Source organism: Anastrepha ludens, chromosome 2 (genome assembly GCF_028408465.1).
Source record: "Anastrepha ludens isolate Willacy chromosome 2, idAnaLude1.1, whole genome shotgun sequence".
In the NCBI taxonomy this organism is placed as follows: Eukaryota; Metazoa; Arthropoda; class Insecta; order Diptera; family Tephritidae; genus Anastrepha; species Anastrepha ludens.
The window spans coordinates 58,547,335-58,566,744 of record NC_071498.1 but is presented as its reverse complement, the minus strand read 5'-3'; the positions used below and the strand labels follow the sequence as shown (position 1 = coordinate 58,566,744).

At 36.0% G+C, this 19,410-nt stretch overlaps 1 protein-coding gene across 1 annotated transcript in view; it reads right to left on the bottom strand.

The window, feature by feature from the left end:
* Window positions 1–19,410, bottom strand: part of LOC128871555 (atrial natriuretic peptide receptor 1) — a 107,134-nt gene that overhangs the window by 34,463 nt on the left and 53,261 nt on the right. The window contains exon 2 of the mRNA XM_054113402.1: window positions 12,287–13,452. Coding sequence (XP_053969377.1) covers window positions 12,287–13,166 — 880 coding nt within the window. The 5' untranslated portion in view covers window positions 13,167–13,452. The remainder of the gene's footprint in view (window positions 1–12,286; window positions 13,453–19,410) is intronic.

Below are 19,410 nucleotides of genomic sequence, written 5' to 3'. Positions count from 1 at the left end.
TAGTCGCAATTAACACATTTCTGGAGAGTCCATATATTTGTTTGTAGTTTCATTATGAGTTTTTCATTGCAATGAACGAATGTGCGATGATGGTTGTTGACATAACTAAATGTACAGATATACATATGAGAACAATGAATTGAATGATTCAATGGATTGAAAATGTGATGAGCTGTTGGGTAGGAGAAAAAACAGAATCATTTAATTTGAATAATTATTGAATGAGTATGGACATAATTGAATAATCGTTGTAACACTTTTAGGGCCGTTGTCTCAATGTCCAATTAAGCGATCATTCAGAGCAAAATCGGTAGATGACTTCAATGACATTTATTAGCAGATGTGCTGAAAAAACAATAACTGGCAGCCGATGGCAGAAAAAATATTAAATAACATTTCGTTTTGCTATCGTTCACTTCGTATCTGTATTGAATCAGAGGCTCTTTAAGTATTACTGCTGATTTCTGTTGAATAAGTGCGACCACTATAAGGGTGATGATGATTTTAAATAATTTTGTTTGTTTTTTTTTGCTTTATTTTACAAAACTAAAAACATAGCATTAATACATCATGTGTCGACTTGACTTCAGCAAAATTAAAAAAAAAAAATAATAATAATAATAATGGTAAAAGTTATCGCTGTTTGTGTGGATCCCGTTTCTCTAGAAGTCTCTTGCAGTGATCATCACAAGTCGTTGGAGATTCATCTAAAATCAATCGAACAAGAGAAATAAGTTTTATTAATAGATAATCTTGTGCCTGATCAAAGGATTTTTTTTTCAAAATTAACAATATGGCGGCCTCATGCACGAGTTTTTTATGCTTTCTAAAGCAGTATATATTTTATTGAAATCTACGAAGCGGTTTTTGAGTTGACGTGATCACCAGTTCAAAAAACATAGTATTGAGAAAAACGTATTTAAAGTTTTGATACCTGCTCTCGAACGTTCCGGAGCGCCCATTGTTAATTGTTGAATAACTCGAAAGTATTTGTCGGATTCACTTCAAAATTTCACACAAATTTTTAAGATATTATACTTTAAGAAAATGCAAAAAAAAAATCAAGTTTTCTAAAATTCTGACTACCCCTAACCCCATAAGTCGAGTAAATATTGAAGTGAAAGCCTTTTTACATATTGTTTTTTAAATTCCGCTTCCCTTTTCCTCTTATTTGATTCAATACAATTGGCGGCCGGTGCTAACGATAATTTATTTATTCGACGCTCAAGAAATTTTGTACCCGATTTCTTGTACAGTAGGTTCTGTTTTTATGCGGTAGATACGTTCCGCAAGAAACAGCATAAAAAAAAACAGCATGAAAAAAGCTACTAGTTCTATAGTAAAACTATAGATACGTTTCAAATGCTAAAACCGCATGAATCTGAAATAATTAAATAAAATCGCATAAACAAAATATTGTATTTTTGAAAATTATATCTTTATTTAAGAAACGTCAGAATCGAAAAATAAATTTAAGTCAGAAATAGAATCAGACAATACCCACATGTTGCGCGTTCGTTTAGGATTTGGCGTAAAATCACTTCCGTCACTTTAGGAAATGTACACGTCTGATCTAGATAGTTATGCAGGCGGTTCCATACTTGTAGGGTTAGCATTTCTGATGTAATCTGTGATGAGTTTTTGCTTAGCTGGTTTAGAATCTTGTTTATATGTACAATTCCCGATAGGTCGACATGCATTTTGTGATTTAAAAAAAAACCGCACTATTTCAAAACCGCATAAAAAAAAGCCGCATAAAAACAGAACCTACTGTACATATCTTCTATTATATGTAATAATAATTTAATAAAAAGCAAAACTTTAAAATTACGCCTGAATTCTAATGATATTAAGCTCAACTGATAGCCTAAACAGACGGCAGCGTTGATAGGGATTACCGGCGCATTTAATTCTGATTAAAATTGTAGTGTGACAGATGATTATTACGCGTATTAGTAAGCAGCTGATTTGTTTAATGGATAGTTTTGCCAGTAAAAGAGGGACCGCAAGCGACAAATACGCGTATTAGCTGCCCTGATACCAAGAAATCATGATTTATTAAAAAAATCTTAAATTGGAATTTTTCAAACTGTTCTGAAAGATAGAAAAAAATTATTTTTTCGAAGGTGTTAGTGCAAAGTAGCATTGCATCCAGTCTTTATTGTTCTTCTCTTTAAAAGTTTGATTATTTTACTATTATTATATTATTAATTGCCGTTTTTCGATAATATTGTCATCGAAAATTCCTGCCTACCGCTACCGTCAGGCTAGGCTCATTTGAACACATAGAAATTACAATACCTACCTTCACCTCTTAGAGCACGGGGTTTAATAACTCGCAAACTGCCAACTTATAAATAAAACAAAACTATTTTTGTGTGGGGGTAAGGGTTAATTGAATTTCGCAACAAAACTAACTCCCAACTGCAAAATTTAAAAATTACGAATTACTCAAATTAATTTGTAAAATTTAATTTGAAAATCGGTATTCTTAATGGCAATATTTCTTTTTGTACTATATTACAGTGTCATATTCGAAATTACTTTAAAATGCTATTCGATTCGAGTTTTTCGGACCGACTTTAACGCCAGCTAATCAGGCGACGGTACGGCAAGTAAAAGTAAAAGCCAGCATCTTGCCTGATAAAGTGCTTCAAAAATTCTACATTGAGAGGACTACCTATTAATCTACTCTATGATAACGCCACTTTCATAAGGTTGGCAGTAGAGGCAGTATCAATTCATATGGCAAAGTTCATTGTACATACATAGGTTGTCAAAAAAGTTTTGCGGTATTTTTATTGAATTTTCAATTGTTCATAAAATTGGTTATAATAATACGATTTAAGTCAAATATGCGCCGTTTTGTTCGATGACGAGTTCCCAACGAGATGCCAACTTCATAATGCCCCTCTTATAGAACCTCGCTTCCCTATTGTCAAAAAACTCGGAGAGCCAATTTTCACAGGACTCTCTTGAGGACAACTTCCGACCAACAAGCTCGTTTGCCATGGACAGAAATAGGTGGTAATCACTTGGTGCGAGATTCAGACTATACGGTGGATGCAAAAGAACCTCCCATCCGAGCTCCCGGAGCTTCTGGCGCGTCACCAAAGATGTGTGTGGCCTGGCGTTGTCCTGATGGAAGACAATTCGGCCTCTGTTGATCAAAGATGGCCTCTTCTGCATGAGTGCTGCATTTTGCGGTCCAGCTGTTCGCAGTACAGGTACGAATTGAGCGTTTGGCCATAGGGGAGCAGCTCATAGTGGATGATTCCCTGCCAATCCCACCAAACACACAGAAGAACCTTCTTGGCCGTCAATCCAGGCTTGGCCACCGTCTGGGCAGCTTCTCCGCTTTTCGTCCACGACCGTTTGCGCTTCAAGTTGTCGTAAGTGACCCACTTTTCATCGCCAGTCACCATCCGCTTCAAAAACGGGTCGATTTTGTTACGATTCAGAAGAGATTCGCATGCATCCATACGGGCAAAAATGTTTTTTTGCGTCAAGTCGTGTGGCACCGATACATCGAGCTTCTTTTTGAATTCAAGCTTCTTCAAATGGTTTATAACGGTTTGATGACTCATGCCCAGCTCTTGGCCGATGCTACGGCTGCTACTATGCCGGTCTCTTTCGATCAATTCAGCGATTTTATCGCAATTTTCGACGACAGGCCTTCCGGACCGTGGCGCATCTTCGATCACCTCTGCACCAGAACGAAAACGTTGAAACCATCGTTGTGCGGTGGAAATGGAAACTGTATCGGGTCCATAAACTGCACAAATTTTATTGGCAGCATGAGATGCATTTTTGCCTTTATCGTAGTAGTACTGTAAAATATGCCGTATTTTCTCTTTATCCTGCTCCATGTTTGCGACGCTATAACTCACGAACGACTAAAAGCAAACAACAATTAATTAAACACGTGTTAGCACGTGAAAAGATCTTTCCAAAAAGCTCTAGCGTGAACCGATGCGACGAATACAACTAGAACTACGCGCTTGCAAAGACAAGCTTGCGGAAATACCGCAAGACTTTTTTGACAACCTATATTATTATATATACGAAAGTTTCGAAAAACTTTTTAAAAAATGACAATTGCAATGTAGTTGAAACTATTTGCTTTAGAAAGGTAAAGGACTGCGAGATTGCATCGCCAAGGCGATTCAGCTATTCGTTTAACTTCGCTTTTCTGTATTTTTGGATATTTTTCTCTTTGAGAAAGGATTTGATTGACTTCTCTGAATTTATTGAACTCTCAGAATTTGATTGAATTCTGAGAACTAGAGTAATTTTCACTGAAAAACAGCATGAGCGGGGCTTAAAAAGCATAATTATTAATACAAATTTATAGTCATCGCCCAATTGAGACGGCTTTAAAGACTGCCATTTGTTTCCAGTTCTTAAAACTTTCTACAATTTTGGACTTGCGAAAGTACTTTATATGACGGAATTTGAAGAATTTAAGAATGGGACCGATTTGTAAATGAAAATACTTGCAAAAGCGTATACAAATTATTTTTGAGCAAACATTAATATATATATATTACATATATATATATATATATATATATAATTGGCGCGTACACCCTTTTTGGGTGTTTGGCCGAGCTCCTCCTCGTATTTGTAGTGTGCGCCTTGATGTTGTTCCACAAATGGAGGGACCTACAGTTTCAAGCCGATTCTGAACGACAGATATTTTTATGAGGAGCTTTTTCATGGCAGAAATACACTCGGAGATTTGCCATTGCCTGCCGAGGTGGTATACCCAGACCATACTCCGTCGATTTCAACATGTGAGTACTGGTTTCGACGATTCAAAAGTGGTGATTTTCACACCGAAGACAAGGAGCGTCTTGGCCAGCCCAAAAAGTTCGAGGACGCGGAATTGGGGGAATTGGTAAACGAGGACTCGTGCCAAACCCAAGAAGAGCTTGCTGAATCATTGGGCGTTGATAAATCAATCGTTTGCAAGCGTCTAAAAGCGATGGGAATGATCCAAAAGCAAGGACATTGGGTCCCGTACGAGTTGAAGCTGCGCGACGTCGAACGGCGATTTTTTACCTGCGAATTGCTGATCGAGCGACAAAATCGGAAGGGTTTTTTGCACCGGGTGGTGACTGGCGACGAAAAATGGATCCACTACGATAACCCAAAACGCAAAAAATCATGGGGTTTGCCCGGCCACGCATCAACGTCGACGGCCAAGCAGAATATTCACGGCAAGAAAATCATGCTCTGCATTTGGTGGGATCAGGTCGGCGTCGTATATTTTGAGCTGCTCCAACCGGGCGAAACAATCACGGGGGATCGTTACCGACTGCAATTGATGCGTTTAAGCCGGGCATTGAAAGAAAAACGGCCGGAAACGGTAAAAAGGCACGATAAGGTTATTTTGCAACATGACAACGCTCGGCCGCATGTTGCTCAACCTGTCAAAAAATACCTTGGAACGCTTGGCTGGGAAGTGTTACCCCACCCGCCGTATAGTCCAGACATAGCTCCCTCCGATTATCATTTGTTCCGGCATATGAGTCTCGATTTGGCGGACCAGCGGTTCTCCTCGTACGAGGCTACCAAAATATGAGTTGAGTCATGGATAGCCAAGCAGCGGCCAGAATTTTGGAGAAACGGCATCCGGAAATTGCCCGAAAGATGGGCGAAAGTTGTAGCTAGCGATGGCCAATACTTCAAATAAAATATTTTGTACCGTTTTTTCACAATAAAGCCCCAAATCTTCGAAAAAAACCTTTAAAACTAATTCAACCTCCCAATAGTTGCGCACCAACCCATTCGACTAGGAATATCTATTTTCGCTTCCATTTCCCAATGCAGAGCCATTGATGCAGAACCAACACTTATAGAGAGCCTTCTGGCCGTCACAGTGGTACATTGTAGTACAAAACTCGCATATGATATTAAAAGAGAAAAAAATGAAAAGTAGAGGATGCAAATTAATTTATGTCCTATGAGGAACAACCAGTTCAGGTGCAGTAACAGTTAAGATGTTTCAGTTCTCATGATTCACTGGATTCTAAATTTATTCTTCTTGCGTCAGTATTATTAATCACAGCATCATTTCCGTTACTTGCAGCCTTCAAACGCAACATTGTTGACATTTATGGATATACAGGTTGGTTGAAAAGTAAGAAAGCGAAAATAAGAGAATGTGAATTAGAAAATAATAATAATAAAATACTATAAATCCAAAATATGATTTAGATTCCATTGTACTTGAATTATGGTTTTAAATTGTTGTAGCGTCCATTCTGTGACGCTACATATGCACCCACATATCTTATTCCAATGATTCTTCAGTAATTTTATATCTGCAATGATTTTCCAAAACCTCTGTGAAATAAAATTCTAAAACTATATGTTGAATTGTTAAAATATGTGGCATTGACTTTCCGAATGGATTTTCCATATGATAGTATCCTTGTAAAATACTTGTTCATATCTGCAATTCCACTATTGGTCAAATATGAGTCTTCACGAATACCATACATTTCCTCAATGATATTTAATGTTGTTGCACTTTTTAGATTCATCTTTTAATCTCTAAAATCCATCCCATGCGCAGTTGGAAATGAAGGAGAAGATTCCTTTAATACTTTCGCCATATTTCTATGAATTTATGTTGCCTATAAACCTTCGAAAACAAAGTATTTTATGAAAACCGATGTTCGTTTCTTTCCATAATAAAAACAACAAACACTGAGACGTGGCTTGTAAATAAAGAAAGATTTGACAGATCGAAACACAATTTGTTGTGTGTTCGAACGAAAAATGAAATATTAAAATGGCGTATTTCTAGCCTCGACCACTTTGTCATTACGTACAAGGCAGTGTTGTTGGTCTAGTGCCATCACGTTTATTGAATGCGCCTTGCATAAATTCATAAATGAATTGTTTACAGTGCCTCTAAAAAGTCATCTCAACGAAAAAATTGGAAAATGAACATTTTCGTCCTATTATTTTTTACAATTTTCGACCTGGATTAACTAGACAAGAATGTATCGATGAACCAAAATGTGTATACGGAACGGAAGGGAAAACAAGAATATACAAATCTGTGATAAGACCCATTCTGAGGTATGGTGCAAAGGCGTGAATGGAAAATGCAAAAACAAAACAAATGCTACGCACCACAGAAATACAAATTTTAAGATCCATCGCAGGAAAAACTCGTCCAGATTGTAAGGACTAGAAGACGAGCTTGGAATGACCATATGTGATGGAATAATAAGGATTGCTAGAGATTCTAAACCAAACGGAAGACGTGCACCGGGAAGACATACAAAACGATGGAAGAAGAGCTGGATATCTACGTCAATTGAAGACACATAAAATCCGTTTTTATTATATTTTGTTTATGAATTTTATGTTTTTTTGTGTAATGAAATGTAATTTACTTACAAGTATTCCGTGAAGAAAAACAGGCAAGACGCCTATAATAAAAGACAAAGAAGAAGAAAGAGGGTACTCGCTGATTAGGCATAGTGAACTTTGGAGTGAGTTCGTTTTTCAACAGAGCAAAAAATATTGAAATTTTCGGAAGTAGAAAGCTTAAAATTTTTTGCATAAATACAGACGTAAGCCCAAGTACCGTTTCCGTTATACTAACATTTTACAATTACGACGATTTTTGTTTTTCTATGGATAGTATGTTGCACCCTGTATACACGTTAGACGCAATGCACTTTTATCGTCGCAATTTTCATCGCAATAATAAATTTGATCATAAAATTTGCTACGGCAATAAATTTATGAAAAATCATTAGCACACCAGCTGAATTTTGGGAAATATTTTTTTACGATTTTTTTTAATTAGTTGGAACATTTTTTTTAAGTGGAAAGGGTTCAAATAAATAAAATGGCGATAAATAGATATGACAACGCGATAAAAATTAGAAAAACAGCATGAAATATGTAGATATTTTTGTTAAACAAAAAAGACAATCAAACTGAAAATTTTCGGTACTGGCTTTCGTAAAATTTTGCCTTAAAAATTAAGTGAAATTAAGTCCGAACACTACGTTTATTCACATATATTTAAATTAAATTTTTAAAAATTCATACTTCCTTATTTAAATAATTGCTAAATTAAAAACACGTGTGAACTTTATTGGTAATAAACTTGTTTTTAAAGAAAGATAGCGAAATAAGTGTCCGAGTGCAATTAGTGTTGACATTTAATGACCTACTGACGCAGCGGACTTGAGTATACATTTTGCGTAAGTACAAGTATATTTACTTGTGTATGTATGTAAGACTATACTAATGCAAATACGTACTTACATACATTGAATAAATTATTGATTATAAATAAATAATGAGCGAAAGACATATGTTTAATTGTATGTAAGTCAAAAAAGCTGTGCGAAAAGCTGGTTCAACTTGTGCAATCATTGATGGCGTTCATTAACCTTTCGTGGGTTCTCATTTTATACATTTATATATGTAAGTACAAATGTATGTATGTTATGTAGCAACAATAGTATTTATTTATTGCAGTTTGCGTAAATCGGTGCCACATTTGCTATGGTAGCTGCCTTCGTAGCCTTCATAGCCGAGAATGCTTAAGCCTTACTTAGTAGCCCCTTTTTCTACCTGCGCTACTTGGCTACTCAATATACAGTCTGTGTCAGAAGAAAAGAACCGGTTTTTTCTTGTAACTTCAGGATATATTTCGTTCTGCTTTTTACTGCGTAATAGTCCCACTCAAAGGCTACGACACCAGTGCTAACTCAGGTTAGTGTCGTTCGAAGCTTTTCCGTAAACGCAACCAAACAAAAATGAGAGGGAGAAGTGCGCGAAGCGTTTCGAGGCGGTATTTTTATGCACGCATTCGAAAGGGCCGAAATTATCTTACGCCGCGGCTGCAAAAGTAATTAAAAAATCAAAAAAGTTTGTTGTGATGTGGAATCAGCGGTTGAAGTGAACAAAGTGAATGCTGATGACTTTTCCGAGCGCGGCTTGAAGCGAGTGTCGACAAAAAAGCAGGATAAAGAGATCAAAAAACTTTTGAAGCGGACCCGTCTTTGCGACTACGCTAAGCAGACAAAGTTCTTGCTCAAAAGGGAATATATGTTATTACCAGCACCATCGAACGACGACTGAAGGAGGCGAACATATCCCACCACCCCACATCATCAAAACCACTGCTCTCAGAAAAATACATTGAGAAACAACAAAATAAGAAAATGGTGTCACAGTAATGACCTTCTCAGTTCCCAAACGTCAACCCCATTGAAAATGTGTGGGAAATTATGAAAACGCATCTTGCCCGAAAGCCAGTCCCCGATTTAAAGCAACTCGTGCGTCAAGTTCGCAAAATCTGGTCCTCTGTCGACGAGCTATGCAGAAAAGCTGGTTCAAAGCATGCCGAGAAGATGCCAGGCTATACTCGACAACGATGGAGACTATACGACTTATTGAGTAATTGCGACTCGTACTTTTGTACAGACTTTCATGTGAAAAAATGCTTAAATATATATATTTTATATTTGAATATGAATAATCGCGGTTCCTTTTTTCTGACACAGACTGTAACTACGAATACTAAGTTTCAATCAATTTGTCACACTGATCTGTGAGATTTCGCCGGATAAAACAGTCATCCAGATAGAAAATATCAACTCTGGAGAAACAAATCAAACCAAACAAGGAAAAATACCAAATATCAGTACGCAAGATGGGCTACCAGTTTTATTTTTTAAGAAATCCTAAAACTGCTGTGGGCTTAAAATCTACCATGGTGGTTTGGATCATTAACCTCGCTTCCCAGGTAATTTAGTCAGCGTCGTGCCACTGCTGGGCAATCGTATAGAACAAGTTTTGTTGTTTCTTGTACCTCTTTACAGAGTCTACACCAATCATTTTAAGCCACACTAATTTTTGTCATGTGGTAGTTGAGTTTACAATATGCTGTTAGTAGTTCAGTGTAGAATTTTATGTCTTTTCTGCTGAGGTCAAGTTTTGCCTCTACCTTTATACATTCTGGATCGATGAATCCTTTCGATTACCGCATGCCCGTTTCGGCTCTCCAGTACTCGATTAGGCTTCGTTTTTCCCGCTCACGTAAAAAGCACTTTTGAAGCTGTTGTTTACCCCTCACATAGGTTCAGGACTAATGAAGGGAGTGCTTGTATCTTTTTTCGCAAAGTTTCTTGATGCTAGAGTTTCGAGAATTTTAAAGCATTGCCAGGCCAACCTTGATTGATATGAGAAGCTATCTAGCGATTTTAGAGCTGCGTGCGAGCCTCGCGGGCCTCTACGAAGACACTCCCTGGCACATAGATCTAAGACGTGAACCTCTGCCTGAAAAATGGAAGTCTTTTTTCCCATTGCAATTGTCAAGTGTCATCTGAGTCTTAATTTGGTCTACTTTTGGCCATCATACCAAAGAGGCTCAACTCCTCTTCCTATTTGTCGTGTGCCTCTTTATGTTTTCCAGTTAAAAAAAAAAAAATCGGTCAAATTAGTCTAAAGGTGCTTGATCAATGCAGGCTGGCTTTGCTTGCTGTACTTGTTTTGCTTGGCTTTGAAAACTTGTATGGCCAAATGGGCGCTTTGAAAGCTGTCACAACAATCAGATGATTCGTAAAAGGAAAAAGAAAAATTTTTGAATCATATTGCAATTTTTTCTTTTAATAGTAAAAATATACAAGATAAGACACCGATCACGCCAACCATGAAAACTTGGATGCGCGAATTATATTTAGATCGACAAAAACATTGGCACATTCAGCTTTGCGTAAGCTTTCAAGAGACAAGGAACGATTCAAGAACGATATGTACATCTATGCTTTTCAATGGCTTTTATCAAATTTTCTTCAAACATTTTTGAAAAACAAATCTATATGTGACCTTGTCTATGAAAAGGTACCTTACGTGTCAAAAAATCATTTTTCACTTTTTTGTTGATTCGAATAGTGTGTGAAAGGCTCTTTAAAATGGTGAAAACCAGAAAGTCATAATTTGCTTAAAAGTTTGTTAAAAGTAAAAAAAAAAGAAAAGTACAAATACGAAAAAGACTGATTTTTTTAGAAGTTTAAACCTTAACTGCCGTTTTCTCGAAAACTTGTTTTCGCACGTAAGGTACCTTTTCGTAGACCAGGTCACATATAAACAATTTTTAATGTACCGAAAATTCACAAATGAAGCTAAACAAAATGAAATTAAATGAAAGACAGAGGTGTTCGATTCCTAATGGTAAAAGCGCTGCAAAAAGAACATGAAGCTGAGTGAAACTTCGCGGTACTTTAAGCGCTTCAAGCAAAGCTGCCATTTAGTCCCATTTCATATATTTTATTGTAGTATTATTCTATTTATTTTTGACAGTTACCGAAGTCAGGAAAGCAAAGCCAACCTGCATTGCCTCACTAGTACCAAGTTGCCTTTACCATACAAAGAATGCCGATGCTCGAATTTGTATATGGAAGAAAAAGCCTAGCACAGCAGACAAATGATGATATTGTAATAAAAACTGCGTTGAAAGCATTTTTAGTCTCTTAAAAATAATAAAATTGCCTAAGAAAATATTAAATATTTAAAATATAAAAATTCAGGCATTTCTGGGTTAATGCAGGTGAAGTTTCGGTTCACTAATAGGAAATTTAGTTGGAGCAGGAGGATGCGCAAAAAAAAAAATTTAGCGCTGCCTAAGAAGTTTAAGGGAATACAATTGGCTGAAAAGGTGATAACTACAGTCGCATTAAGAAATGGTGAATAGATGAAGCAACGGCATAAATAAACATCTGTTGGCAGTACTGGAAAAGAGCTGTCAAAAATTAAGTTACAATAGTTTGGAAGCTCTTAATGAGTGTGAGAACGCCTTCATATAGGGCAACTTTTGTTGCTTCAACTCGTTACTTCTAGTGCTCGTGCTCTGTTAACCCCCTCTGTGATTTCGTTACTTTCAATGCTATTGTTGACTGTAGGCTAAAAACTAACAATTGCAAGGTAGGGAATGCGAAGAGTCTAATGAAATTCACTTGAGAGAGAGTTGACAGCATTGAAAATAGTGAGTTAGTGGGGAAACTTGCTCGGTCATTTTGTTGTGGCCTCACTTACAAATTTTTCGTCAAGCGAGCAGTGTTCAAACTAGCGAGCAGGGACGTGGTGAATCGAAGGCGCCTTAAATTATTTTGACAACAAGAGAAATTATGTTTTCAACAATTCAATCTTAATTTAAAAATAATCAAATAAAATAATAAAAAGCTTCACTTTATTTGGCAATCCCACCCAAATATTCTTAAATGTCTACCCCCATGTTACTTACTTCGGACCTCCTTAGACAATTTCTTCAGCATGTTGATGATCTTCGTGCCATTCCAAGTATTCCTATCGAATCCCTGCTGCATGATCGAACGTGTTCCCAGCTTATCGTGAATCACGTATGAACAGAAAAAACACACAGAATATCCTTTGTCATCGATACTGTCCGACTCATAGATTAGCGCCGTGCGTGTCCAATTGAACTCACTGATGATCGCAAAAACCGCATTGCCCAAATTGTTGCCTTGTGTGCCACGCAAACGTGTTAGGGTTGGAAAATTGCCAGCTTTCTTGCCAAATGCTGAAGCACTGCCACCAGTTGTTATAACTGGGATGTTATAGGCGCCAGCATAGCGTGAGATCGGTGCCAATACATATTCACATGGCAGACCGAAAATGGCATTTAAATCCGGTTGTCGCAAGAAAACCTCATAGAAGCCGATGGGCCCATAGATGGATGAACAAAAGGAGTCGCGTGCAATGAGTGTAAAATCGATGTAAGCGTTATGAAAGCCAATCTTCTGCACGACATCAAAACCCAGCTCGAGTGCGGGCAACATTTTCGCCATGAAGCAATCATTATTTCTATCCGGTTCAGTGGTTGGCATCATGGCCAACATTATGATGTGATACTGAGCATAGTTAGCGGTGTCATTGCGACGTGGCGCTATAAAATTTTGTATAAGTTCGCTCCTAACACCTTTCGCAACAAAGGGCAATGTGCGGTTGGCAATCTGGGTGGGTAGTAGTGCGGGTCCCGACAATACTGGCGCCGTCAATTGGCTTGCGCTAGTGTTGGTGGCAGCGATTAGGTGGAACAGCAGCAGCGTATGAGTGACTAAATACCACAGATGGCGCTTCATAATACCACCTGCGCTTCCCATAGCGTTGTGATGAAGGTCGTGTGATTAGAGCATTTTACCGCTAATGGGCGGGTAGTTGGACAAGACTTTTGACGATTTGTCATTAATTGTTGGGATTCTTTAACGTTTTCACTCTATGTATAAGCAAACTGATATGCATATTTTAGGTTTTTGGTATTACACTTGGTTTACACTTTTTAGGGGCTTAACGATTTTTCCAAGTTTACGATGTTTCACATTTCTGCTACGATATTACTCATTTCTACGAAAGCGTAGACTTTTTATGTCATTTATATTCTATTGAGATCTATTATGAGGAGTAGAATATATATTAAATTATTATAAATTAGCGATGAAAAGTTAACACTTATTTTCTCGTCAACTGCAAATTACCGAATAAACGCGGAATTAAATTTGTATTTCTTTCATTTTGTTGTATTGAATAGTTTATGTCCTTTATGAGTGAAGAATAATATCTACGTCTTACAGTCGTTCTTTTTTGTTTTTTGTAATTTTTGTTTCAACATAATCACACTTTCTATTGGTGACCGGCTTATACATAGTGGCCACAGTTTTATTAGTCTCGCGGTGTATAAAATTTGTAAACATTAATAAAGGAAGGCATTTTACGGTACGGTGTAATTTTTTTTATCATATACAGCCGTTGACAGCTAATTAGAAATGTGACATTTTGATCAGCTAAGACTGCTTTTGCTTTCTTTTGTTTTATTTTTAATAATTTCCTATAAAAATTAAGTTTTTTCTAAAATAAATATACTATAATATAAATCAAAGTTTAAAACTTTGTGCAAGATTTATAAAAATTCAACAAATTTTCATCAAAGTTTTGAAATTTTTTAATCAGAATTTATTAAACTAAATTAGATAATAATAAGACATGTTTGAAGTGCCCAAAAACGTTCGGTGATTTTTGATAATTTTTTCCAGAGGGTGTTACGAATTTATTCCAGATAAAAAATGTCTGACATTCAAATTTTTTTTCACGTAAAACTTTTGTTTTACCTTTTGATATACTTTTTTTTGACGTTTGTAAAGGGAAATTGAAAGAGAAAATTAAACATTTTATACCAAATGGTAATTTTCAATACTATTTTAATTAGGTTTACTAGTTGCGGGGGAAAACAAGTCTATGACATCGATTTCATATTTTCTCACGTTCTCGGTGGACATTATTGAGTACTCGAAGGCATCCGAGTGAGTTATGCATGCACTCTAGTTTTTGATTCTATAATACTAATATAGCTTATACCCAAGAATGATAGAAACAAGATTGCGTTCGTCAGAGAATGCATGACGTCACTTTTGCCAAGTTGTGCAGTGTTGCCAACTATTTGCTCTTCACAATAAATTTAGTGCTTTTTTATACCCAAAATGCGAGAATTTTTAAGTTTGGTGTTTGTTTCTTTTTGTTTTTAATTTAAAGCTACCGAAACTGTAAGTTAAAAAAAACGTATTATTATTAAACAAAAGAATTTTTAAAAAGGTCACTCTGAGAAGATTTTTGTGCTAATGCAAACTTGTTGATTCTTATAAAGTTTGATATTTTGAAAGTGCAAATTTAATTTTTTGCTCCTTTTAAGTTAATGCAAGAATATTACATGCCCCCCTCTCAACTCTTCTTAACATTGAAAACCTTTTTCCACATTTTAAAAAGCGTTTAAGTTCACTGAATCTGAAGTAAAACCATAGAGGTCTAATCGTTTCGTACGGTCCTCATTCCTTAGTGGGACATAGGGCATCAAGAGGTGTATTCACAGTAAAAATAAGTAACAAAATACTGAAAAAACCATAACAACATTTTTACAGAAAGAGTACCTTATTTTGTTACATAACCTGAAATATAGCAAATAAGTCGACGCACATTTTAAAGACAATTTGTGACGCATACAAAGTTCTTTAAGTAGTTCAATAGAAATTTGGTATTTTATGTTCTTTAAATGGGCATTTTAATGCATTTTTATATCCAAAGCTAGGCAACACTGCAGTAGCGAGAGAGATAACACCAACAACAACTGCAATCGCGGGCAATGGGAACAGATGTTAAAAAAGTAAAGCTAAATAAAACTGAGTGAATTATTGAACTAATTTATAAAAAAAGGTATATTTTACAAAATTATAAACATTAATTTTAATTAGAACAGGCTAGAAAAATGTCATGAAGAAAGAACTAAAACTCCGAGGCTAAATAACAAAAACAAAAAAATGCTAAATCAAGTTACGAAAATGGTAATCTGAACATATTGGTGCAAATACGACGTAACTCAGTGTCAAATCCGCTGAGAGCAAAGTAACGGTACCACGATAGGCGCCATCTCATTATTCTTTCCTTAATGGCTTATATCCATGGAGAAAAGATTTTAGAGGTGTGCTATTTAGTAAACAGCTATTTGGCTATGAGCAAATTTGACAGAATCAGCTAGCGTTATTTGGGATGTGTTTACTCTAATTAATTGCGCTCAAGAAGAAAAGTACTGACTACGAGGTTCGATAAAACATCAGTTGGTTCATATAATATTAAAACAATTACGAGGTAGATATATTTTGTTTTTTTATTTTTTAATTTAACGTTAAGGAAAAAAATTAGTTTATGCAACATTTTTTTTTATCTATTTATAAATTGGAAAATTCGTTAAATTAAGGTGTGATTTTTTTCAACTTTGGGAACCCTGTACTGATTCACATAAAGAAATAAAACAAAATTTTATTATTCTTATTCTACGTGATGTCTCTCGATCGCTTTAAAAAAAACGTACTTTACTAATGTGTATCTCAATTGTTTTTTTTTATAAGCGCAATCTTCCACAATTTATATAAAACAATTACTTGTTAAGAATGACCTTATTTTCAACAGATTCTGTGTATTTACAGTTAACGCTATAAGCGTTCAAAGTTATCAGTGGCCATTGAAGCTTTCAAAGTGAGGAAAAGAAGTTCGCACTGGTTCAGCGACTTAAGGGGTTATATACCTTGTGTTTTTCAAAAAAATCAAAATAAATTTTATTTCTTTATCGTAAAGTACAATCCCTTGAGAACATTTTCCAAAAATTTCATAGAGATCTGAGCAATAGATCGAAAGTTACAGCGTTTTAAATTGTGCGTCGTCACGTCCTGAGCGTACGGCCTCATGCGGCGCTTGAAACTTTAAACGCGATTATCTCAAAAACGTGTTTTTCCAAAAATGCTTTTGCGGTGGACGCGATTGCAAAAAAAGTATTCAACCGATTTTTATAATTTTTTTTTTTAATTGTTCGTAATTGATGTCGCCTCTTAGTGAACGATCAACTTTTTATGTATAAATTTTTATTTTGCAGATATGAATTTTTTAATGCCAATTTTAGGACTGTAGAAGTGGAGTTTTTTAAAAACATGTTCCTATTTTCACAAAAATCAAAATATTTAATATATTGATCGTTCACTAAGAAGATATAACCCTATACTAATGAAATCTTTTCGATTTTTTGATTTCAGTTGACTTGGTGGACTTGAATCGCGTCCACCGCAAGCCTCTTCCAAAAAAAGGGTCTTGGGGGAAAACGCCATAACTCCGCCATTTTTAAATATTTTTACACAAACAAAGCCTTTTTTTTTTCTTTAAACATTGTAATATCCAATAATAAAAACTTTTATACAATAAAATTATTGCTACATATCTTTAAAAAAAACCCAACTTTCGCTAATTTCACCGGACCACAAGGTATATAACCCCTTAACAGATCAGATTTTAAGTGCAAAAGTGCTGTCACCCGGATCACTCGGTACTAATTTTCAATACATACACATTTATGTGTCCACAATAATAGCAGCGCGATGTATTGCAAAGTTTTGACTATTTATTTATTTTTTTTTTTGATTATGTGCGTCTTGATGTTGTTCCACAAATGGATGGACCTATAGTTTTAAGCCGACTCCGAACGGCAAATGGTTTTTATGAGGAGTTTTTTCATGGTAGAAATACACTCGGAGGTTTGCCATTGTCTGCCGAGGGGCGAGCGCTATTAGAAAAAAACTTTTTTCTATCATTTTGGTGTTTCATGCTCGGAGATTCGAGCCTACGCATTACGAATGGTAGTCACGCTCCAAAAAATTGGGCTACGGCGGCCGCCGTTATTTTATTTATTAATTTTTTTATAAAAATTAGCTCATACTAGAAAAAACCGTATAATTGAAAGTTTCAAACTTTGCTTAAAATGAAAAGAAATAATAATCAAAAAATGTTTCACAAACTTTCAAACTTTTTAGTGGGAGTTTTTAGAAAAAAAATTGCTTAAATTGACGCACTTCTTTATATTCAGAAAATGCACAAGACTGCCAGCAAAAATAAAATTAAAAAAAATCAACACGAGTTTTTAGCCACTACAAACTTGCGCATTCTGGCATGTTCTAAAGGGTGTTTTTTTAGAGGTTAGGTTTTCAAGTTGGCACTACTTTTTTCGTAGATGGTCTTTTTGACAGCTGTCACTTGATTTATGCTCAGTTTGGTTTGCCATTTCATAATGAATAGACTTACACCTGAACAACGTTTGCAAATCGTGCAAATTTATTACCCAAACGAGATGGCCACCGATCCCGATTTTCACAAGAAAATTTTGTTCAGCGATGAAGCTCACTTTTGGTTGAATGAGTATGTCAATAAGCAAAATTGTCGCATTTGGAGTGAACATAATCCACAAGCCATTGCGGAGACGCCGTTACATCCTCAAAAAGTCACTGTTTGGTGTGCTCTATGGGCAGAGGGAATCATTGGTCCATATTTCGTTAAAAATGAAGCCGGCCATAATGTTACAGTCAATGGAGAGCGCTATAGAGCCATGATTAATGACTTTTTCGTGCCTGAATTAGACGATGTTGAAGTGGACGACCTTTGGTTCCAACAAGATGGCGCTACATGCCATACAGCCAACGCAACAATCGATTTATTGAAGGAAACTTTTGGTGAGCGCATTATCTCGCGCCGTGGACTTGTGGCGTGGCCTCCAAGATCGTGCGATATAACACCGCTGGACTATTTCTTGTGGGGCTATGTGAAGTCGCTTGTCTACGCAGATAAGCCCGAGACGATTGACGTCTTGGAAGAGAATATTCGGCGCGTTATTGCTGACATACGGCCCCAATTGCTGCAAAAAGTGGTCGAAAATTGGGCCTCTCGGCTGGAATTTATTCGAGCCAGCCGCGGCGGCCACTTGCCCGAAATCATTTTTAAAACATAATGGCAAACCCTTATCTTTATATTAAAGCTAAATTCTTGGCCATAACATTAAATTATATACGTTTTATTTCATCTTGAAAACCTAACCTCTAAAAAACACCCTTTATCAAAATTTAAGGGGTACAAAAAATTTAATAAGAAATATATAAATAGTTAAAACGTTGCAATATGTCTCGCGACTAGTGTTATTATGAACACAAGTGTAAGTGCAATCTACAAAATATTTTGAAGTCGTCGACTGCCCAACGCAATACGAAAGGAATGAAAGTGAAATAAGGGACAAAAAATCAGTAAAAAATTCAATGGTTCTTGTATCTAACCAGGCCTGAATTGTTTGACCTTCAACTTTGTTGGCGCACAAAAATGTTCGAGTGTATATACAAGTACATATGTATATGTGTGTACCTGTGTGTATGCGTTCGAAATCGTAAGTTATTTTGTTAAAGCAAGTGCGTTTTTGGCAGTTTTAAAAATGTAATTGCTTGTTTTATGTCTGGCTAAAGGTAAATAAATATGTTTGAATGTATAACGACTTTGAAATGAGAGTTTCGTGTTTATTGACATACCTACATATGCAGTAGAGGGTCTACAATTCACGAGTATTAATGATAAATTATAATTTTGAGATGTGAATCCGTTTGTCAAAATTTTCAATTTAGGCATAATTGGGCCTCTGCCTTAACAATTTCGAGCCGAATATACAAGTAAGGTATTTTTCAAACCTTAAATTGTTTCTGATTCCTTCATATAAACTCTATCTTTGACATAACAGCTCCATTGCGGCCTAATATCGTGAAATTATTCTTCCAGGAGAATTTCGTTTGCCAATGAAATGTTGCTAAGATATGTCGATATCGAAAACCGTTGATGGAAAGTGCAAATAATTGTGTACGCTATGCAAATAATTTGTACGAATTATCACAAATTTTGATGCCGTTCGCAGAATCTACAAAATTAGCAAGGAAGGGGAAATTGAGAGAGCAAAATGATATTTCATTTTGAAGGGAAGTTGCAAATGCTTGCTGGACAAACAGCTGG